Source organism: Cuculus canorus, chromosome 3, assembly GCF_017976375.1.
Source record: "Cuculus canorus isolate bCucCan1 chromosome 3, bCucCan1.pri, whole genome shotgun sequence".
In the NCBI taxonomy this organism is placed as follows: Eukaryota; Metazoa; Chordata; class Aves; order Cuculiformes; family Cuculidae; genus Cuculus; species Cuculus canorus.
This window is the reverse complement of record NC_071403.1, coordinates 66,129,681-66,153,860: the sequence shown is the minus strand read 5'-3', so window position 1 is coordinate 66,153,860 and position 24,180 is coordinate 66,129,681. Positions and strand designations below refer to the sequence as shown.

Here is a 24,180-nt window from a genome sequence, read left to right as displayed (position 1 = left end):
CAGCGAAGACACAAAGAGAAGAAACCTCACTGCTAAAGGCAGAACAGTTCCATGCTACAGGAGCATCTTCATGCATCGTATCAGGTTGAACAGCTTCTGCATGACCCTTTTATTTATATTTATTTAGAAAATGTTTATCTTAAGCTTCATGACTCCATTATGCATCTTCACTTAATGCCATCAGACTATATTTTTACCTGTTTCATTACTCTCAATCTGTTCTCAAGGCATCTGTCTAGGCTTTTGCTTACATGTACCTTAAACTGCTAACTGATCTACTCTATACAGAACATACTGCAGTGTTCTCATTTTGGTTTTAAAAGCCTCTTTTGTCTATCAGTGCTGTCAGACTACAAAATATTAAATTATAAAAAAGGCTGATATACACAATCCAATATCCAGCAGGATATTTGGTTTTGCACCACAGGTTGAAGGAAATGTTAGAGGTCAAGGAAATACAAAAACAAATCCAAAAAGCTTCAAAAAACAAGCTAGTTTTAGTTTGGAGTTTCCTTTCCAAAAGATATAATGCTCTAATAAATGTAATTTAAAGGAAGGTCATACACATGACCAGCATCTGCAGTAGGTCGCTTCCTTATTTCCCCCACTCTCTCACAAAAATATATATACATATATTCATATTTATAGAAATGAAATGGTTTTAGATCCAAACAAACTTATTTTGCAGACACGAGTCATACATTTAGAAGGCAGTGAGACATTAGCATTCTGTTTCTTTGCTGTCCACCCGGTTCTGGCGCTGTAGTTTAAAGGACGAAGCTTTCTCACTCCGAATGACAGGATGGTCTGTCAAGTCCTCAAAAGATTTGGCGGCTGAGCTGCTGTTCGGGAAAGGGTCCTTCTCAAACCCATCGTCGTCAATGTGAGAGTCGGTGCTTGGGTCCTCCTGAATAGTGTCCATTCTTTGGTGGTCCTGCTTTGGCATTGCAGCAACGGCGGGCACGGCTGTGATGGGCTGCAGCGGCTGGTGCCGGCTTGCGGACTGCGCCACTGGGAAGGGCTTGATGATTCGAACGGAGGCAGAGTCCAAGCTGCTGAGCATCTCCACGTTCTGCAAGACACAAGCAGCCACATCATCTGGGAAAGCAACCAGGTTCTAGTCCAGAGTTCAGTTTTTACACTATTTAAGTACCAGGCACCTCCTGAGGAGCACCCACGCTTGTTCGAGTGGTCTAAAGGCTCCTGCTTCTTCTCCTCCCAGAGGATATGCTACTGCCCTCATGTCCACCCTGCACTAGCTGGGGTGAACCCACTGCACCGCCTCAGAAAAATAGTTAGATTGTGGATTTCACATTAGACTTACGCTTAATTAACAGCAAGAGAACATCCAAAGTAATTTGTTGTGTTGTTCTTTTCTCAAGAAACCCAGCTAGGCTAAGCACTAAAGGCAGAAAGGCCCTTCCAGCTCTGCTTGTTCCTTCCCCATATAAAGCCCCAGGGGTGACAGCCGCACTGGGACAGAGCTGACGGCTCAGCCCCACCTCCCCTGGGGCCCAAAACTGCTTTGGCAGAACCTGGGACTGGAAATGCAGGGTCAAGCCAGAAAGCACTGAGAGCTCAGTGTGGGAAACCACTGAAAGTACAGCTTACTCCATTCTTCCAACCTGAAGAGTTCCATGTTTTGCATGCAGGAAGCTGCACTGAACACAGGGTCAAAGACTAGGGGGCGACCACTGTGATCAAACCCAAATTCTGCAATCCACATTAACTTAAATCCCATGTTTCTTTTTGAGCATGGTTTGGAAAATATCCAGAGATTCCTGGGCATAAGAAAATCCCCACAAACCCTAGTGAATGCTAATACCGGGCGGGATGAGATGTTTACCTTCTACCAGTAGCATGTTTCCCACCTGCTCAATCCTCAGCAGATGCAGAAGACACAACATTTGTTTGTTGAACTGTTGCTGGTGCAAGAAGCCTATTAACTATACCTGTCCTCTGTTGCTACACCTGCTTCTAGGATTTTCTTGATTGAACTCAAATATAAAGCTCTGAGGTGACTTTTCTAATGCCATTCAAGGCCAGCTATGGGAAACTTGAACTAAGATCACCTCAGTTAAGTCAGAGTAGATGACAGAGGATCTGCCTTGGCAGTCTCTGACCCCAGTGTGCCTCCCGCAGGGGTTGTACAGCAGCTCTGCAAGGCTTTTTTCCCTCCCTCCCGTCACAACATGACACTTCCTTAACTGAATGTTTCAGTTCTTAAGAACTGGGCTGTCAAAGCACTGGACAGGATACCCCAAAATCTATTTTTCTGCAGCACTGCCCTGCTCAGCCTCATGCTTTGTTGACACCACTTGTCTGGGGACAAGCAGTCTGTGGTTGAAGCTGCAGAATGACCTGCAACCGAAGTACCCCATGCACAGGCACCCGCTGCACAAAGTGGCTCTCCGCAGAGCACAGTGACTGCTGCGAGTGCTGCTCGGTCAACAAAGTCAAAGCACAGCTCTTACAGGAAGGAAGAATCGCAGCCTGCCGAGCTGCAGGGATTGGTATATTGAACATGGGCTTGTTCATGACAAGTTTCCCCTCACTGATTTATCCAGCTGCAGCATGAAGCACGGTGCTCCAGGGTCTGTCTTTTATTACTTTTGATAAATACTTGGCACGCCCCTTTGGTTCAGATTTTCTAATACACAGGGGACAGCTTCCTGCTAATTCACATTCAGAAACTTACACTGGGGCAAAACAGGGACTTTGTGTTCTCCTCATACTGCTTGTCCAATTTCTTGTCCTATTGGAAAACAAACAAACAAAAGCAAATGAAAACACACACACAAAACCATAACAAAGTTAGTTTACCAGTTGCAAGGTCCCTGTTCCCCTGCAGAGCGTAAGACTCTTTTCCCTTCCCCTCCCTCCCATCCCTTCCCATCCCGCAGCAACTCTCCACTCTAACCCCACACTGCTGTCAGCAACATGGCACATGCCAACCTTCCCAGCTGGCATGAGCTCTCTCTCTCCAGCCACCCAAGCTCAACCAAGACCACTTCCTGCTCTGAGTCTCCCCATAAACTGTGGGGTCTTCTTTCTTAGCAAGGCCTTACAAAACTTTGACTCTAACGGAAGTTACCAAAGTTACACTTGGGTGGAATCTGGGAGGCAGAGGAAGAAAACCTGCCTAGGCAAGAATGGGAAGGGCACCAGAAATAGTCACAGGAGCAGTGGGTCTGCCAGAGCTCAGCAGAAGTTTGGCCTATGGAGGGAGCAGTTAAGTCTTACCTAGGCTGGATTCAAGCCCCGGCATTTGCTAAAAGTTTCCCATCACCTTCTCCCACAGACACCTGTCACTTTGTATACAAGCTCAATCCAACAGAGCAGTCATCTCAAAGCCAGATACTCACCACGCAGTGCACAAGGATGCTGAGCGGAATCCAAAAAAGTAAGGAGAAGACGAGCACAGAGCCCACTATGTTATCCGCTAGGAACTTCCCTGTGAAATCAGTTCAAATCTGTTAGTTACCTATCCAGTACAGTTTCATGAACATACACATAGATCCTATTCCATGATCCACTCCCACAGCCACTACTCAAGCAAGCCAAGCCACTGAACCTCACAGAGAGGCACAGGCTGCAGGACCAGGAAAAGATAAAAACTATACAGTCTTAGAAAACAGTATACATTAACAATAAAAGTTTTTTTCTACTGTTGTTCCCTGATGAGAAGTGGTGACAGGCTGTTTAGTATGGTTGGACTCCATGATTCTAAAGGTCTTCTCCAACCTAAATGATTCTGTAATACCAGTTAGAATCATAGAACTGTTTAGTTGGGAAAGACCTTTGAGATCACTGAATCCAAGCGCAGTCAACTGAGTTGCCTGGAAATGGGCTCTATTGAGTCAGCCAAGCTACCCCGCTTGGTTATACCGGGCGCACTGTGAGTCTGCTAGCAAATTCTGATTTTATAGCCACGTGATAACTGTCTCCTCCACAAATAATGTACTTGAACATCACAGACGTACAAACTGTCACCACCTGAGTAGGCTAAATAGCTTTAACAATTAACTAAAAAACAAGTTTTTGACCAGAGAACTCGAGATCAAAAGCCTGAACACAGATAATTACACTGCATGGGCAGAACGTTACCGTGAGCACCTGCAAGTCACTCAGTCATTACCCAGCACGGCGTAATTAACAGGCTTTATGTGTTCCAGTAACACAGAGTGAGACACTGGCGGGGGCTGCCTGCTTGGATTGCACGGTGGGGATGAAGGCCAAGGAGGTCCCCTCACAATTGCTGGGCAAGGATTTAGTGCAAGGCACAGAGCCTGAGGTTCGTGACCTCAGTCGTCGTCTAATCTAAGAGAGACATGAACTTTTTCTTTGGCAGTCTGTTGGCATTTCAGTCCCATCGAGAGGCCCACTTCATACTACTCTGAATTTAGCTGACCTCTATTATTTATTTTTCTCTAATTGACCTATTTCTTGGTATTCAGACAGGAAGCTATCGTCTCCCTTATGAGCTTGGAAGATGCCTAGAAAAAATAACAGAGTGGGAAAATGCAAAATGATCCCCTGTTCTTCCAGCTTTAAAAGGCAAGATCAGTAGTGTCGAACTTTAGGCAAAACCATAATTATATATCAGAAACACAGCTTCCAGCTACCTTCGCACCCAGGTGAATAAAATCAGCCAGCTGGCTTCCTCTGAGACTTTAGAGGTTCATATCACAAACTACAAAACCCCAATGCATATGGTTACATTTCTTACCAAAAGTATTGATGCTGAGCTGGTCTATGAAATCCCAAAATCTTTCAATGACATCCTGTACTTGCTTCTCGCATTTGCCCTGCAAAAGTAAACACTTCTTTACAAAGTAACCTTATGCTATCTGAGTGTTAACTGCTGCCTTCTTGGAGAGGGAAGATAAAAGATGGTATTAAATGAAAACTATGGACACAGCAGCACCTGACTCACATTCTGGGTACTGGTTTGCGCTCATGCCCAACAGCAGTAGCCCATTTTTACAGCCTTTGTTTTTGGCAAAATAGTTTCAATTCTATTGCGGTCAGAAACAGATGAAGTTTTAATGTTTAAAATGTGCAAAGAATACACTACCCCTGCTCCCTGCTAGGGGACATAAAACTGAAGTCTCTGGAGAGGTTTAAGCACAGGACATCTCAGCTCCCATTGCCCACAGAGAAGGCCGCAGCTCTCAGGAGCCCAAGGTTACAGACAAAGTCTCCAGATCTGTCTGTGCTGGTTTAACACAGCAGAACACCACTTTTGGTTCTGCCAGTGGAAGGGCTGGGGTCTGCCCTCCCAAATTCACTTCTGCCCACACTCAGTTTAGCTTTGACTGCTGGAGTCTGCAGGTGACGTGACTGTTCGTACAGCTGTGCCACAGAAAAACGATCTCCAAGGGCCTGCAGCCCACCAGTCTCCCTGGCACAGGGTCACTGTCCCCTTCAGGTACTGCTAGACAGGTTTTCATGCGATTGCTTGCTGAGCCGAATTATTTTAATCAAAATTAACTGGGTGAACAGCTGAAATAGCAAGCACTGCAAACCTAGGCCAGCTTACGGCCGTGCTCATTCACCCTCACACAAACTGCCGGCTCGCTGAGCTGTGAGGAGCATCGAAAGGGGCAATAAGCAACGGCAGAAGGTAACAGCTTCACCTTGCACAGGTCTCTGCAGAACCAACTTCCACCTGCAGCCTCAGATACCTTTCAATATTTACCCTGTAAAGAGGGACTCGCATGGCATCACTCTGCTCAGCAGCACGTCAAGTTATGATTCCTCTTTACCAGCAGAATCCTCATCACAGAGGACACAAACACTCAGGCAGAGCACACAGGGCATCAACATCTGGGAACACTTACATTTGTATCGCAGAAGCCCACAGTGCAAGGCTTCCCCTTGCGCAGGAACAGGAACTGGTCGTTAGCATCGACGTACGGTATGCACCTATCCTGCTTGTCCCGGCAGCACACCTTGCAGGAATTATCCGTTTCTGGAATAAAGCAACAAACTCATTCCTTGGCAGGACCAAGAGTTACCTGCAACCTGTAACCACACAGATGTACAACCCGATATGTCCTCTCTGTCCATGTTTCTGCCCCATGGGCAAGGCAGGGCTGTGCAAGTCACCCCACTTCAGGCATTCTGATGCCCAGGCCTGAAATTCAACGAGATGCCCTGTGCAGAGTAGGGGACTTTGCGGGATCTAAGTCTCCAAGCTGATACTCCAACACTGCAGGAATCAACAGGCAGGTGAAGAAGTTCCAAACACATCCAAGACACAGATTTAAATATTCCTTGGACTTGGGTCCTCTAGGCACCCTTCTCCTTTGCTATGCCCTCCACCTCCAACGGTGTGGCTCACAGCACTTCCCTGCGCTGCCCCTGGGAAGCTTTCCCTCTGCTCCCAGCTGCTTTACCAGATTTATGAGCTGAGATGGAGAGCAAGCGCACAGTAAAGCTTACTGACAGAAGTATTCCCAAGTGACAGGGGACAGGACAAGAGGGAATGGCCTCAAGCTCCACCAGGGGAGGTTCAGGCTGGACATCAGGAAAAAATTTTTCACAGAAAGGGTCATTAGGCACTGGAACAGGCTGCCTGGGGAGGTGGTTGAGTCACCTTCCCTGGAGGTTTTTAAGGGACAGGTGGATGAGGTGCTGAGGAGCATGGTTTAGGGATTGATAGGAATGGTTGGACTGGATGATCCAGTAGGTCCTTTCTAACCTAGTGATTCTATGAAGTATCTAAGAGGCAGGTTTGCAATAGCAAGGGACTGGACTGAGGGATCCTACGATCTAAAGGCACTTTAACCTCTGTGAAATCTTTCTTTAACCACTTGATGGAGGCCACCACTTCTCTGCCAGATGTCTGGACCAGAGGCTGGTTGGAATCTCTTTACAATCAGAGAAACGTCACTTTCCCTCCCAGCTTCCTGCAGCAGAGAAAGTGGAGGGTGGGAGAGTGCCCTGTTGTTTAACTGGGGTGCCAGGCCGTAGCTCTTATCTTAATGTCTTCGAACCCAGACCACCACAGCATATTTACATTCCTCTTCTGAACAGAAAACAGTAGTCTTGAAAAACCAACAGTCTAAACTTTTCCAGAACCTCTGCCCTTCAACAGGCAACCCTACAGCAAGGGCAGCACCCTCCAAGGAGCAGAGCTGAAGCATGTCGTTCAGTTCAGTCCCACATCACCCACCGTTGCATGCACATGACCGTAGGTTCTTCTCTCTCTCACAGAAAGGCACGCACTCCCCATCCTTGCACTTCCCCATGTCCACGCAGACTGTATCATCTGGAGCATTCCCTGGAGGGGGGCACTCACTGCTGTTCCCTACAGATGGGGATTGATAAGATTATTAAGTTAAGAGAGCACCTAAGTGTGCAGAAGGAAAATAAAGGAAACCAAGATTCATCCCAACTCCTCTGAGAGGCAGCAGAAGCTTTGGAGGCTTTCAACAACTCTGGCATTGTAGCACCCTAGCAACCAAGCAGGAGGTACCAGACCCTGGAGGCACCACCTGCAAAGCAGCAGCAGCTCTGACTCCTTGCCTCCAGGGAAGATCATGAGGAGGAAGTAAACAAGTGGGGAAGTGAAGCAGAGTTGCAGTAATTCCGCCCTTTCTATGGCAAGATTCAGCTCATTCCTATCCCCTCCCAGTGACACACCCTGTTTTGCTTTTTGGTTTTTATAAGGGGAAGAAACAAAGGGTAAAAAAAAAAAAAAAATCAAAAAAAAAATCAACATTTTTCATGCTCTTCTGGGCAGTAAATCACCGAGCAACTCCTCATCTACAATGAAACTCATTATAGGGCATTATTAACTGGTCTCTAAAATTATGCACCGGATGAATAAAGGGCACTAGATTGAAAGCGGATCGAACAGGACACCGAGCCTGGAGCACTTGGCTAGCTGACATAAAGGCGACAGAACCACGTCCTACCAGTGCAAAAAGACTCTCCTTTACAAGTGGCATTTATGGCTTCTTGGCATTTCTTCTGTGCACTTTCAAACTGGCAGCCTTTACAGCAGGGACTGTTCCGATCACTGCGGAAAGATCAAAATAAAAGGAAAAAATATTAGACAACTTTTTTCTAAAAGCACAAGCATGACAAAGCCAGGGGAAAAGGATGTTTAGGAAAGAAAGAGGCTACTATGACTCAATGATTCAAAACCCTTGCTCTCTCTGCGCCCTCCCACAACTACCTTTCTACACACCCACTCGGTCTTCATTTACCAAAGCTAAAAGCACATAGAAAGTACAACATATTGAGAGAAAACAGAGATCCTTATATTTATTCAAGGCACTCAAGTCTTTTGTCACTTGCTGTGCAGCTTTGGACATTACTTTCCACTGATTTCCCCCGCCCTTCCCCCCACCCCTTTTTATCTTGAAGGTTTTCTACTCCTTATTCTGTGCTCTCTTTTTTCTCTTTGTTCTGTATCTCATGTAAGAAGGCTCTTAGTACAAACATGGTCATTAAAGCTGAGGGAGTTGCACGATTCCTCTGTTAAGTGGTGCAGAGCTGAACTATGAAAATGAGATTGGACATGGCATCGCAACAGGGCCATGAACACCCCAAAGAGGACTCGTTCAGTGCAGCCACTGTGTCGTCTGCTCAAGCTCAGTTTGCAGCAGTCTTGAGAATATCTGTGTGATCCCAGTTTAAAGCTGCCTTGCAATGGAAGCAAAAATTGCATTTGCATAGGAAGCTTGCATAAAAAAATGGTCAATGTTCATTTTCTGAATGTCTGAGTTTGCTTAATAACAATAACACAACGCTGCCTGTAGTTCTTGACACTTCTCAGAAAAAGTAATAGAAATCTATAAACGTAAAAGCGCATTCCTGTAACCTATAATTGCCTTCAGCTCACACACTTAGCCTTAAAGCCAGGAAATGGGCCTGTGACACTGCAGGTGGCTTTAGGAGCTTTCAGCCCAGCCCATCATTCTCTCCCCCATAAGAGAAGCTGCAGCCATCTCCCCTCACCTGCATTTGGCACCCTCTTTCAGCTTGCAGTCAGCAGAGCAGCAGGGATCGGCCTGTTGGTATAAGAGGCCAGGATCGCATTCCTCCCCTTCATCCACTCTGGAGTTCCCACACACTTTGTTGTTGCGCTCTTTGAAGCACTCCTGGGCCTTGATCTCTATGGTCCTATGGATGGATTTTTTGCTGCAGCTTGAGAACATCTAGAGAGTCACGAGGGGAAAGAGCAGCACTGAGGAGTGTACCTTTCTGTCAAGAAGCAGCATCTAACACAGCCTCAGCCTCCTTACACCTCCAAATTCTGGTGCCTCAGAAAGCAGTTATTCTTTCTCTACTGCCAAGGTTGAAGACTTTGGAAAAATTTTAAGATAGGAAAGTACAGGTTGGGTCCATAAAGGACGTTGCTATGTTACAATGCAGAGACACCCGCATGCAGTCTGACTCAGGGTCACAGAGCCGACTCCACCTCTCCCACAGCTTCATGAGCACAAGCAACCATTCCCAGGAAGGGCCGCGAAGTTCCAGCAACAGGGAAAGACCGTGCAGCCTCTCGGCTGCAGGGCTAGGTGTGAACCACAATAAAAAGTCAGACTAGACTGCAGACTAATTGTTCCCTCGATAATCTTGGTTTCTCATCTGAAGTTACAGGCACGATGCCGAGTCCACAGCGTCAGTGCAAGCTTTTGAGACTGCTGTGCACCATGGCTGTGGTGTCCACCAGTCTCTCTCCAACAGGAACAGGTATGGACCACCCAAACACTTTGGTACCAAAGGTCCTGTGTTTGAAGCTTGCTGATGACTTGCTTTTAGGAGCATGTGGCTGCAACAAATTATAAACAACTACTTAATAAAGCACCTGGACATGCTATGAACTTCAGTGAAACTCAGAAAGCAAAGACAAGCTTATCTTACAGAAACCCCAAAGGCATGTGAGTACATTTTCTTCTTATGGCTAATCCATTAAATTCCTGATGGTTTCAAGCTGCAGGAATCATTAACTAAACAGACTTTCCATGCAAAGGGTCACTGACCACAGCCGAGACTTGTAAGCGGAAGCAAACCTATGCAATTATACCTTGTTGTTTTCATGATCTCCACTGACAGCAATTGGATACATAACGTATTTCCCTCCCTGGTCTTCGGTGGGGGCACATTCTGGCAGACTATCGGGATCATGCTCTGCTCCAAAGTTATGTCCGAGTTCATGCGTCGTAACCAGGTCAGCCTCCTTTTTTGAATAAAAAAAAAAAAAGCAATGCTGAAAAAAAAAATCAGTCTGAGCAGGACAGCATATTTCCAGTCCCCCCACAATCCTAAGATACACTGAGATAAACACTTTTCAATGTTTAGGTTTTTTTTTTTAAAAAAAGTGTGAAAATAAAGGCAAGTAAAATTACGGTCCATTTCCACAGGCAAGTTCCAGGCCTAGGTCTGACTACTAAACCACTGTTAAAGGCAAAATGCTGTCCTAGAATACCAATTCAATCTTTTTTTTCAATACAATGCAGACACATAAAATATAAAAATTTGCTTTTAAATAGCTGGAAGGCATAAAAAGACGAAACAAAAACCAATCCAAACAAACACCAGCTACTACGAGTAATGTCGTTTAACATATCCTGTCATTAGAATTATTTCTTCTAAATAGATGATGACATTAGGAGTGCTGAAGAAGCTCTTCTAGAGCACAATTACTAGGAAGAACATCCAGAAATGTGGCCCAACAGGGATGGATTTGCAACATTATTTATGCACGACAGGACTCCCTCTGCCAAGGATCCCAAACTGGCTCTGCCTCTCTGCACACCTCCCTGCCGTGCCTTGACCAGCAGACGGTGTCAAACTCACAAGGTGAAAACCACAAATAAAACTAGCACAGGAATAAAAGTTAACCACAAGGACCTCAGTAGAAAAAGGAAGAGAGCAAGTTTAATGAGCTACTCATCATTTCTGCTGGTGTGCAGGCATAGGAAGGACCAAGCACTGCAACAAGCAGTACCAGTACCCAGTGTAGGCACAGCTATTGAGCGCCAGAGCCAGGAGCATAGCCCAGACGTCAGCCCCGTGCTTCACTGTGTTCAATCTGAGGAAGGGTTTTAAGGAGGTTTTTTCTTTTTTTTTAAACCCAAGCGGACACCACACAGCACTTTCCCTGTGAAACCAATCCATAATGCTCCCATCACCTCATCCCAAGCTTTGTGCCTGCCACTGGGAAGACAGCAAACTCAATTTCCTTTGCAATCCAAGGCAGAACTCCAGCTTGGAGACTGATCAAGTGCAAATAGCATGGCAACGGCTACAGCTCTTTGTCAACATCCTTCTAACACAAAGCTTCACTGTCTTTTTTTTTCTCTAGCTTCTTGACAGCTTCTGTGCCAAGCTTTAGCCCACACATCAATTATGAATTCCCTTTATAATCAGGCTACAGAAAAGCACAGCTGAGAAGTCAGCAAGTGAAATATGCCCAACTGCAAAGATCTGGTAGACTGCAAACACAGGCACTACTCTGGTATCTTCACAAGTGAGACAAAGCTCATATTCAGGCCTTTACATATTTACTATCTCATCAAATATGAAAAAAAAAAATCCAGACAGCATCAGTTTACATTAGGCTTAGCATTAGCACTAATAAGCCCGGTATATTACACTGCATGTTTTCCGCATTATTTATGAAGGACACACATAAAAAATAGGTAGAAGAATTTAATTAAAAGGCCCAAACTAAACCTCCTACTTTGCCTGTGCTACTTTCATTGCTTTACCTTGCAACTGGAACAAACGAAGTATATGCAATTGTCCATCTGCATGGTGTAGGTCTACATAATAGCTAACATGCAATTTTTTTATTATTTGAGTGAGCAGACTGATTTTATTGTTACTGTAAAGCTATTATTGTATAGTACCGCTTGTTCTCCTGAAGGGTTTGGTTTTTCTTTTAAAGCAAAATAAATTTAAAATCATCTTTAGATACTAAAATCCTGTTTATATCTGGTATCTACGGCTCCTATTAGACATTATCTACACTTTTTCATTCTCATTCTGCAGTGAATTCAATCTTCAATTCCATTCAGTCCCAATTCCCCTTGTCAGTGTGAACAAAACCGATGATTTTGGGTTTGTGAACTACATCCTTGTCCCCAGACTAAATCAGAGCGCCAACAGCTTGTTTCTGAGAGGGCATGGAAGCTTGTCACAATCCCATGGCACATATCAACACACCAAATGATAGTCTGCAGAAGAGGATGCTATCCTACCTTAGTGAGGATGGTCTTCCCATAGTTCTTGGTGCTGGTTAAGCCGCTGTTCAGATAGATGTCTTTCTTTGCAATCTGACTATAATAAGCTACAGAAGTGAGAAAGAAGCAAATAAAAGTTGACCAAAATTTTTCTTGGGTTTCAGGGACTTCTGGGGCAGAGAGAGATCCTTCTTTGGGGAGAAAAACAGCTTTGCTGTTCTCACAGGCTCACCAGTGAGACCCTGCCTCTTGCCAGTTTTTGGAATAAGGAATCTTTCAAAGCACAGAACAGCTCATGTATTACACGGAAAACACATGAAATTTCTACGACAGCAGAATCTACCATTACTGAACTACTGCAAGATGCACCCACACAAAACTGCCCTTTGTCTAGGCTTTGTTCTAGCCAGCTTGCTAATCCCAGACAGCTTAGTGACTTTTATCCTTCCCTCCCTTCTTCCAGCTCCTGCCAAGAAAATGGCCATTTACTCTATCAAAAAAACAATTACTAGAGTCTGGGCAAATAAAACATCATGCTTGATGGAAGCTAGAGAAGAGGATTAAACAGAAATAACAAAAACTAGCTTTCAACCCACAACCAAGATGGAAGAAGAAGCAGCCTTGCCTTTAGGACAAATGCCACCATGGCTGTTAGGTCTGGGAGAGCCAACATATGCCAATCCAAGCGTTCCCATGTCAAAATCTTGATACGTGAAGAGATGAGCAAGGCACACGTGAGCTGCTTTCTCAGCAATATCAAAGCTAAATTGCTGTAAAGAGAATAAAAAAGACAAATCTTTTTTACAGTACACGTCAGAAGTCTATAGATAAGACCATTTACCTAATGAGCCAGACAAGCACCTTCTAGAGCTGGTTAAGCCAGAAAAAAAAAGCAGCTGTTTAGCTGTCCTACAGAGCTGTAGAAAATTGAACAAGCAGCCAAGTACGTTGTATGCATTCATGTACATAACTGGTCTATTCATTTCCCCTTTTCACAGAGAGGGGAAACCAAAAGTACAAGAATTTAACAAAGGTCACAAGGCAGCCAGTCTCAGGGCCAGACATCTCTGGACTGCCTCTCTGACTCAGGCCACATATTAATAATTCTAATTGGTGTGTGCACTGCAATTATGCAATGGAGGCCTTCACCATGGGCTACAAGGCACAGCAGCTTGACTTTGTGTAACATCAACGCGTCACACAAAGGAAGTAGAGCAGTTTCGTCTGTTACGACAGCGCAGCTGTATGAGTCAGTAATTCTCTGCAAGGGGCAAAATTTTTCAAAAGTTGCAACCTACCTCTAGCAGCATTTTCACATCCCAGGCATCTTTCTTATCATCTGGGTAACTTTTTGCCATGTTGTAATGCTTTTCTCCAGGTTTTACAGGATTTGGCTCATTGTGGATGATAATCTACATTTCAAAAAGGGCAACAACAATGTAGAGGAATTTTGATCAATTTTACAGCTACAGAAAAGCTTTCGATATAATCTTAAACGTCTCAATAGATCTGCAAGGAGAAAAATTCAGACTCAGTATGCTTCCAGTATTAATTTTTCAGCTTCTGCTAGCTAAGATACATTGACTACATCATAAGCAACCATGTAAGATGTTTTATAGAGCAATATCAACAGTTTTCTGCTTCGAGTTGAATGTTGCTTTATCAAAAAAGACCATCCCAAATACAACCAGGATTTACACCTAGTATAACCTCAAACCATTTCAGAGTTCTAGATAACCAAAACATATTCTAAATGATGGCTACTTTCTCAGCAACCTAGAATTACCACATCATGTTCTTTCTCCCCCTCCCCGCCCAATTAACTCTCCTCCCTTGCTCCTCCAGACCTTTTCCCAACAAAGAGGCAGCTAGCCTGTACCATGAGTCCCCATGTTACACATCACAGTGTGCACACTGCAGTACTCCAAGCCAAAGGATTCTTCTTTGTAATGCCCTTTTCCAGATTTCTGTGCACTAACCTTCAGGAGCTATTAATTTAATTGCAGTCACTACAGCCCCTGTATCCACCCTGTAGCAGCCTCCACTCGTCATGATATCTAAGGGGAGTTAATTAAGCTCTCCAGGCAGGATTTGTGCTTTTTCATCTGTGTTTAGGGCCCATTCAGGTTTTGTAAGCTAAGCACTAGCCACAGACACACACATTAAATACGTGCATAAGAGTATGTCTGACAGAAACAAGAACTGCTCATATCCTGGAGAAAAAGCACCTTTGCATTGAGGTTAAATATACAAAGATTCTTCCTGAAAGCTCCCATCTCAAAAGCTGTGAGGAACTGAAAACAGGCATGCTGTGTCAGATCACTAACACCTTCTCTGACAAGATGCAATTTCAGAGTGCTCCTGGTACAAGTTAATAAGGTAGGATTTGATTATTTTAGCTCTAATCCAGATAAAACATAATCAGAAAAATAATCAGAAACCTTGATATCCAAAACATGTTCTTATCCTTTAAATTAGAACCTCTTTGCATAATTCAGTGAATACCTGCTCTATCTGTATGCCGTACCCATTGAAGGCTCCATTGTCCCACGAAGTATTTCGGTAGATGTCATCTACTCTGTCTATCAATTCAATCTATGTAGAAATGGAAACCAAGTTATTTAGTTCCGAGCTTCCATGTAATAAAGTTCAAGACAAGCAGAGAGGCTGCAACATACTGATCTAGAAACACTCAAATTAAAACTGCACCTCATATAACGTAACAGACACACTCACTGATTCAAAACCAACAGCACTTTAGATCCAGAGGGTATTATCAAATATCCCTGAAAATTCTCCATCATAAAAGAACATTACAAACTTGCCCATTTATCGCTTTCATTTTTGTAGTGGAAGAGTCATAATATTAAGAACAAGACATCTTAGGAAATTATTTGTTCATGTACTTGTTTTCCAGGCTACTTTGAGGGGAAGGGCAGAGGAGGGACCTGTTTTTACAGCTTTGTTTTAGCCTGATGTTTAACTAGTTTAACTAACCCCTGAGGCCTCTTTCCCTCTCCCAGTAAAAAACCTATTATTTTCCTCATAATTCCTTGTTCAAGCACAAGGTTCCAGAAAGTCTCTCTTCAGCGTTCTCTATCAATACTTCCCTTTTCAAGCTGTTCTCATCGTCTTAAAAAACACCTCCTACTAAATATAAACCATCAAACTTGCTCAGAATGGAAAGTGATCGTTCACACTTTAGTTTTCCAATCACCGTGTTGTTTAGAGGACACATCTACCCACAAAACACAACAGCAGGTTAGCCTGGAAGAGTCATATGTCAGACACAAAGATAATAGGATCTCTGCAAACACAGGAATTAAGGCTCCCTTACCTGGGGAATGTAAACATTTCCAGGGACAGAAAGGTCAAAAAGCCAGCAAAGGTGGGACACAGTGACTGGCATTTCAAAGATTCAGGCTTAGGAAGAGACTTTAGATAAACAATAGGCCTCCAAAAGTGTTTTCATTTGGTTTTGTCTTGAGTCTCCAACACATACTCTTCACTGCTGCTGAAAGGCTGCGGGCAGGCATTCTATTTTACAGAAATCTGTCGGGTAGACAAGCCCACTGTACTGGTTTTGGCTGTCTTACTTGGTAACCAGCACATATGATGGAGGCCTGCTTTCTTGAGGATGGCTAAACACCTGCCTCCTGATGTGAAGCAGTGAATTAATGCCTTATTTTGCTCTGCTTGTGCCCATAGCTTTAGCTCTACTTATTAAGCTGTTTTTATCTGAATTCACAAATTGTCTCACCTTCACCCTTCTGACTCTTTCACACCACAGAGAAGCAGCAAGCACTGGGTGGGGCCAAGCTGCCTGCCAGGAGTTAACCCTCAACAGCCGTGTACAACCAAACAAATTATTTACTGTGCCTGCTTCAATTTTATTGTTCTGGACATAAAATCCTGCAAGAATTTGAAAACCATCCCTATAACAAGCCACTTTTGCCTCTCATATAAGCTTTAAACAGGCTACAACTTTAAAGATGCTTGGATCATTTGCAGCGGAATTAAGAATCAAGGAGATTCTAACGCTCTTAATAGATAAATAACATTTCTTAGGCAGAAAAGAGCATAGCCACAAGAAGTATGGGAAGAGATTTTAGCTACAGTATCACCATTATAAAATGTTTAAAGCACTATTTAGCACTTAAAAGCACACACAACCACGATGTAAATGTATCTGTTGTAGAGAATTAGTTTAAGCTGTATGTTGTTTTAACTACCGAGCCAGCATTTTTTCCCCTCCATTTTCTCCAGAAAATTGTAACAGAGTGTATTTACTTACCAAATAGTTTATAGTAGTGCTTTCTTCCCCACGGCCCATATACTTGAAAAAACGATGATCTGCCACTACCAACATCTTGCATGTGTTCTTGGAGCTCTCTGGGGCAGCTCTTTTCGTCCGTTGGACACCTGCTAATGTGAACATTTTAAATACAATTAAATGAACACTCAGTCAAATGGCCGTTGCTGTGTCTACTGAAGACAGGAGTGTGAGTTCAGGTGGGTTTTTTGGGGCAGAATGGGGATGTTCAGGTTTTCTTTTAAATAACTATTCTTAAGTTTTGTCTTCATAACAGTCCTCAAACTTGTAAGAAAGGAATATACAGTAGTGAAACTGAGTTATTTAAAAGATTTACCTACAGAGCTTTTATGACCACCACCTCAGCCATAACACCTCTCCTCCTCCTGTTCCTAGTCATTATCCCAACCTCTGCTGAAACAGCAAAGGACAGGTGAAAGACGGACTGACAACTCTCAAAACCCCATCATAACTCAAGATGGATTCTCTGAGTGACCACAGCGCACAGAAGTACAAAATTCTTTTAATGTTCATCTTAGAAAAACGTTACCTTCATTGCTGACAGCTATCGCAACAAACACTACTTAGGCCTGACGAAATAACTTCTCCTCCTTAACCTACATTTTGGTGGGGCCAAATACCCTTCCAACAAGCCAGGAAGAAACATGCCCTGAGCAACAGTTTCTTCCTTTCATCAGTTGTTGGGGCTTTCTTGGATGGGGAGTGGGCATGAAGAAGCATGCTGCTTTTTTCCCATACCAATGAATTTGAAAATCTAACAGTTAAACTAGAAGCAGCACCACAGATTATTGCCCAGCTTCTGATTGTACTTGCCTACACAGCTGGAATTCAAGACTCCATTTCAAAGATACTGCTCTCCAAAGATATGGATGCTCACCTTCGTTTTGGTGCCTGTCTTCCAGGCCTTTTGGCAACAGTTCTTCTTCATTCAGCTTTACATAACCACACACTTTGGGGGACTGCAATCGTGAGAAATCTTTAATATCTTCAGATCTGTAGACCAGCAGTCTTCCATCTTGCACATTATCTACAAATCTCCACAGTGGCTGCAAGCACAAGAACAACAGAAATGCAATTAGGAACACAGTGAATACAAAGACTAAGGCTACCTAAGTAAAAAATGGTATTTATCCCCCATCAAATCTCTACAGCTTTATGTGCACACACACACAAACACTGGACTACGGTTACTCCACCTACAGCAATCAGACTACTGATAAAACGACATCCACAAGAAAGCCAACAATTCAACTCTTATGCTAGACAGGCATCCAAAAATCCAAGATCATTGCAACAGAGCAGCGGCAGCCACCTGATAAGGCTGCAGAAGAGACAGGATTTTTCTTCCTTTCCAGCATATGAGCCAGCTGAGGAGGCATTCCGGGCTCCTTCGCTCCTTCTGTAACAGTATGGAGGCTGGCACAGCCAGGGAGGAGATGCTTAGACTGTGCTAACAAACACACTGGCCAGAACCACGGGAGCTGGCAGATAGAGAATATCTAAATACACGGCAGAATGCAGTCTTCACAGCAGCAGGCAGGCTCTTCAATGTTCAACAGCTACCCAAGTCACTTAAAAGCATGAAAACTTCTCAAAAAGCAAAAAAAAGAAAACCATGAAATCTCTATTAATTAGAATACTGTGCTTTCGGTTCATAGTAAAAAGGTCCTAAACCACAAAGCCTGTGCTGGCCCAACACAAAACTGAGGCACACATTTTGCACATCCTAAGGCAAAGCATGAGGGCACCAGGGGTTTATATGAGAGTCCGCAGCCTTTCTGAACAGTGCAGGAGGACTATGAAAGCCAAGGAAGACAACAGCAGAATGGCTTTGTCCATGCTGCCTTTTGGGAATGGTCCCTGGCACACACCATCTCTGACCACACACGGGCATCCTCTCATCCAAGGCTGGTTAGGGGCTAAAGGTGACCCGGGGATGCTAACAGCTGGGCAGTGTGGGCAAGCCAGAAACTCCACACCATTCCCTGTCTTTATTTAGTTGTACAGACACTGCCCGTGAGGAGCCAGGTTGCTGGCTGCACAGGGAACCAAGATGTGCTTACATTACTCTGGGCCACAAACACAAAAAAATGCTTTAAACCACAATCAAACAGCTACTAAACGCTTTTAATGATAAGCACTAGTACAGCGGTTTGGGTATTCTAATTGCATTTTCATACTTTAACATGACTAGATTTGCGAAGTTTACCCATACTTCTGCATATCCTTGGGTTTGGAGACAATTACAGTATCCATATAATACTGAGTCATAATTACTGTTATTCAGCCATTCTAACACGGCTTGTGTCTGGGAAAATGGTGAAAAAGAGAAACAAGGGAGCAGTGATAAATACCAGATTTTCAAATAAAGCTTTAAGAGTGGGAAAAAAATCTAAGGACATAAAATAAAAATTTTAGAAAGCTCAATAGACCTCAGCTCTCAAGGCTGCGCAGTCTGTTATTCTAGAGGACATAATCACCACTAATTACTAACATTATCCATTTCTGTTTCTAAAACCCTTTCCTGTTTAAAACATACCTTTTCCCTGATGTATAAAAAAATGTGAATGTCAGAGAATGTCACTCACTAATAAAACTCAACACTTGCTAAAGTCAAACTAGTTTCACATTTCTCTCTCTCCTCCCTACTCGCCCCAAACCAAACACCACCACCAAGTCTATTTTGAGCTACAGAGGTGTCAGTGTGACTAACTAGAAAGAGAAACACCCACAGAGAAAGAGATGATGGTCTGAATGTTGCTTTCAACAGAAAAACATACCTCTATGTTGTACTCTTCTCCATCAGTATTGATTCTCACTGTAAAGTCTTCATCCCCAATGTGTGCCACAACCTTGGAATTATGCTCTCCTTTAACATAAGCAAGGAAAAATAAGTTAATTCAGTTCTATTTGTATGCACTCCGGCACAGATGTTGTTTCTTTCTTTTAATTTGCTTTAAACTTAAGTCTAATCACTTTCCTCGGTCTCTGAAGAACACTATACTGACCAGTTCACATAAAAAAAAAAAAAGAAAAGAACCATCTCCCAAAGGTCAGTCATCAAGACTTGGATGTAATTGATAATTTGGAGAAGGTGGCTGTGGAGATTCGTAACGGGACACACAATATTTCTGCCAACAAAAGCAGCTTGCATCTTAACCACTATCAGACAGCAATTTCATGGCGTCAGCCTGCATTCCAGTGGGAAAGACTTTCACCACATCACAAAGGCAACATAAAAATCAAAACAACTCAGCAGAAACTTTAGTGCTGGACTTCAGTGGAGCAAGATAACTTTTTCTTTACAGAAAAATAGTTCGCAAAGAACTATCTTAATGACTTTTAATATAACAATCTGGGCAACACTGCATAATCACTACCTGGGCTTTGTGTTCTGGGACAAGGAACACTTAAGTCCTACATTCCAGTTGTAATTAAAGCCACCATAATCACTTTCAAAAAGAATCACAAGCTGCTGCTCAAGAAAATTATACCTTTGTGCTGTGCCAAATTAAGCAGAAGTATTCTATCTTAGAACCTTGGTGCAATAGCTCAGAAAACCCTCCAAAACCCAAAGCCACCAAAAAAAAAAACCAAAAAAACCCACTACCCCAGCCCTGAAAACCCGAGGGGCATAAGAATTAAGTTTCCTTGTTCATTCTAATATCATCTGATGAAAGCGAGGGCAATATACCATTTACTTTGGCCACGAGACTTGTGCAAAGCTGTGCTTTCTCAGCACTGAAACACAGTCCAGTCCATACTAACCAACGACATGTCCGGTGAAAAAGTCTTGCCATTGAACACGATATTCCTTCTCCTTGCCTTCCCCATCCACAATTAATGCTTGAAATCTTTCTGAAAAGTGTTCAGCAGTTGCAGTTAAGTATAATTTAAAGTGCCTGTAAAAGAATTTACTTCCATTTATTTTTAAGCAAAGTATGCATACATCAGACACATCTAGTCTCCATTTCACTGAGGGCCCCAAAGCAGTTTGAAAGCATCCATTGTGATAAGCAGGCTACAAAATCCTCTACTGTGTAATTCATAAATGCAAACTTTTTAAAAAGTGGCAAAGGTGTTCAATTAAGAAGATAAAAACCCAAACAACACAAGCACCACACACCCTTTCCCCTTGAAACAGTCATGGTTTGCTCACGATGCACCTTCTCCACATGCAGTCAAGGAAAACCACCTACCTGTTTAAATAATTTAAAGAAGAACAGACTAAGGAATATATTAATCTATTTTAAGTTAAATTACCTTAAAATACTTATTTTATGAAGAAAGATAGTCAGAGAACTACACACAGGAATCTGAACTCTAGATTTTTATAACAGTGTCACAAAAACTAAAGGCTGCCCCAAGAAGCAGAAAACCTTCTCTGGCAGAAGCCACATGGGCTCCTGGTTTATACAGACTGTGAATCAAAGCTTTTTGGTATGCCCCTCTGCAATTATTCTGTCATTATCACTAGCAGCATCGCAACATCACCGTAAAGTCAGGGTGCACGAGGCAGCGCAAGACGGAGACAGCCCAACATGTGACCCCATTAACCTTTTATACTTGTTACCCCACTCCAAACATTTAGAGATTTAAAAAGTATTCACAACAACTTGCATGGCAGTTGCAGCTGTAGATGACAGATGGGGGAGGCACATGAGAACACAGCAGACAAAGATGTCAGATGAACAAAATCAGCCTACGCTTGTCAATACAAAGCGCTACTCTCACCCTGCTACCCCATTTTAGATTTACAGTTTCAGCACTCAGATACCCGTCAGGCACTTTTCTGACACTCAGAATAGCTTCCCTACAACCTTTGTGCTTGTTCTCTTCTGCCTCTCCTTGCCCTTTCACGTGGGCTTCCATGTCTTGTCTTGTAAAAACAAAATAAAAAAATATTTTAAAAAGTGTTTTATTGAATCAGAAATCTACACTCAGTAGGAAGAGGATTAAACCTCCAAGAAAAAGAAACCTAACAAATCTCTTGGGCAACAGAGCGCACGCACTTCACAAACTGAAGGCAGATACTTTCAAGAACCAGAGGACAACCCAGGAGTACGGCTATGTTGCCAATATGAGGGAGAAGTGAGATCCAACCCAAAGAATACAAGTAATCAACATGAAACTAATGCTAAGAACAAAGCAAAAGAAGTCTTGAAATCACTGTAACTTTGGCAAACAGAGCTGTACCACACAACTCAACCTATTCTTCTGCTCTCTCTGAGCCTCTCTGAAGTCATATAACTATGAAGATCACTAACTTACAAGAACTGGCCAGTCATAACAGAAAACAAGGTTACCCTCTCTGGGTTTGGAGTTACGTATTGTTCATCACAAACTGAAGGAAAAGATTACACTCTTTTGTTGTTGATGATTTAATTACCTTTGCAGGGCTGAAAAACTTAAGAGTCTCTCTACATGTGTTTCAGGCTGAAGGTCCCTTTTCTTCAGTGAGTGTTGCTGGATGCTAGACTGAGAAAGGATGTCGTAGTCTGAAAGCATGGACTCAACTGTGTCTGGAAGAACAACAAGGAAAGGTTTCATTTCAGGAGACTCTCTTTCACAAATGCACAGATAGACCAGTAAAACAGAGCCTTCCATTTCAACAGCAAGCTCACATTTTGCTCTAATTTTAGGATAAGTATAGTACTTCTATGTAAAGGTGCTTTTTCTGTAGGTAAGTAGAAATCATATTGTGAGATAAGAGACAATCTGAGAGAAGTAAAGAAAAAAAAAAAGAATTTAGTTCACTTATAAGCAGTTTTTGAGCAATCAATGTATCATTTCTACTGCCATGGCTGAGCAGAGCTAATGCCCTCCCTGGCTGCCTCCTGGACACTAAGTGGTGGAGAATGTGAATCACTCTCCTCAGCTGCTGGTCTCCATCCAAGTCTGAGGAAGAAGAAAATTTCATCTAGGAAGCTTCCAACAAATTCATTGCAGATCAAGACTGCAGTTACTACTTTTCTGTCCAACAGCAGCAAGAAAACAGATGGCTGCACAAGCTCATCAATCAGAAATAACTAAGAAGGCACCTCATGAGGCACGTTCAAGTACCCTGTTTTCCCAGAATCTTGCCACACACAAAACTCCTTCGATTTCCATACTCAGAACACGAAAACCTGTTTGGATGAGGGAGACCAAGAGCCTGAACCCCCAGGGGGAGCAGCACACAAATTGCAAATTGAGGTCAATATTCTGCAGATGTTTCCACCATTAACAAGTACATAAGTGCCAGCTGCCAGTGGTGTTTGACTCCTGCTGATAAAGCCTCCTGCTGCTTTTGCAAGGCATTCCTTCACCAGGAGCACCCACCCACACTCCTCCTCTCTGTAGCACCCACCACCCAGTGAGACACCTGACAACCACCCTCGCTTCCACCAGCGCCGATTGATTCATACGCTATTTACAGCCTTAAATTGAGGCTCTTACTCCCACATCACTGTCTTCCTTCTCTGCCAGAGGCTTTCACTCTTTTCAGTGCACCAAATGAGGAGTCAGCTGTGATTTGCAAGAGGCAGAAGTGCTCATCCTGTCATCTTTTCATGAAAAACAATGCCTTTTTTTCCCCTCTCCATTTCCAGTTTTGCTTCTAAACCAGACATGACAGCTACCAAAGTAGGTTTTTATTAAAGAACATGGCCTTCCACTTCTTCAGAGCCCCGATCACCAACTTACACCACCCAGTGAAGTAACCTCACATGTTTTATCACACTTCTAAATGAGCAACATCGCTAGGAAGCCAAGTTTTACTGTCCCTGAAATAATTTTTATTAAACCTGGCACTCAGTACCATGACTTATCCCCAAACACATGCCTCTATAGCCCAAGAAACCCTTTAAAAGTAGACGCACTGTAGGGTCAAGACAAGTATCTCTATTTTCTTCTGTAAGGGTGTAGGTAAGGAGAATTCACCACCAGTGTGTGTGCACACATGTGTTTGTGTACATGAGAAGTGAAGGAGTTGCACAATCAGAGATGACCATCACATCACTCTTGGCCCTGTGCCAGATCTACTAGCAAAGAGATGGATAGGGGACAGAGCTGCCCTCTGCAGCAGAAACCACCGAGCAGTAGCTCCCACCCAGGCTTCTCCCTCTTGGGCAGTGCCTTGCCTGCTCTTGAGCAACACAGGAAGGGCAGTGCAGTTGCAATTTCCTGATTTCTGTTTACAATGCACAGGTTGAGAGCACCTGCAATCGATTACCTTGTGTTTCGGGTTATATGCAAAAGCAAGTTTCCACCACCTTCCTTTGTGCTGTGGGATTTTCCCTTCGCATGCCCAGTCGCTGCATGCCAGGCAGCACCTCTATCATTAGATTTCCGCATGCTGCAGGGCTGGTTCATTAGAGCCACGCAGTGAGCAAATATGCAAATACTCCCAAAATATCCTTTTTCTTTAAAAAGCCCACTATAATTCATTGCTTATGGTCCAGAACCTGCCCTCATCCAGAACCACCTGGGAAGAGGGTAGCAACAGTCATAGAAAATCAATTCTGGGAACAAACTCATTAAACTGCCTAGTCCTAAATTCTTTTAATTAAGCCTGAGATTCTTTCAACACACTCAGCTACAGCAGATCCCTCAATTAAAGTCAATGTTGATCTACAGGAAACCAAATGTTTGTGATACAGA

The 24,180-nt window shown here is 43.4% G+C and overlaps 1 protein-coding gene across 2 annotated transcripts in view; it reads right to left on the bottom strand.

Annotated features, from left to right (window-relative positions):
- Window positions 1-478: 478 nt before the first annotated feature.
- ADAM17 (ADAM metallopeptidase domain 17) overlaps window positions 479-24,180 on the bottom strand; it is a 34,470-nt gene continuing 10,768 nt past the window's right edge. The window contains exons 2-19 of one of the 2 annotated variants that reach the window (XM_054062429.1): window positions 21,929-22,061; window positions 20,308-20,441; window positions 19,320-19,408; window positions 17,417-17,585; window positions 16,501-16,631; window positions 14,712-14,801; window positions 13,505-13,618; window positions 12,832-12,976; window positions 12,225-12,313; window positions 10,046-10,198; window positions 8,974-9,173; window positions 7,926-8,029; window positions 7,181-7,315; window positions 5,844-5,974; window positions 4,730-4,808; window positions 3,366-3,454; window positions 2,699-2,755; window positions 479-1,072 (exon numbers count right to left, since the gene is read on the bottom strand). In XM_054062429.1, the coding sequence (XP_053918404.1) occupies window positions 722-1,072; window positions 2,699-2,755; window positions 3,366-3,454; window positions 4,730-4,808; window positions 5,844-5,974; window positions 7,181-7,315; window positions 7,926-8,029; window positions 8,974-9,173; window positions 10,046-10,198; window positions 12,225-12,313; window positions 12,832-12,976; window positions 13,505-13,618; window positions 14,712-14,801; window positions 16,501-16,631; window positions 17,417-17,585; window positions 19,320-19,408; window positions 20,308-20,441; window positions 21,929-22,061 (2,393 nt within the window). In that variant the 3' untranslated portion in view covers window positions 479-721. The remainder of the gene's footprint in view (window positions 1,073-2,698; window positions 2,756-3,365; window positions 3,455-4,729; window positions 4,809-5,843; window positions 5,975-7,180; window positions 7,316-7,925; window positions 8,030-8,973; window positions 9,174-10,045; window positions 10,199-12,224; window positions 12,314-12,831; window positions 12,977-13,504; window positions 13,619-14,711; window positions 14,802-16,500; window positions 16,632-17,416; window positions 17,586-19,319; window positions 19,409-20,307; window positions 20,442-21,928; window positions 22,062-24,180) is intronic. The other variant, XM_054062430.1, reaches the window with a different exon arrangement.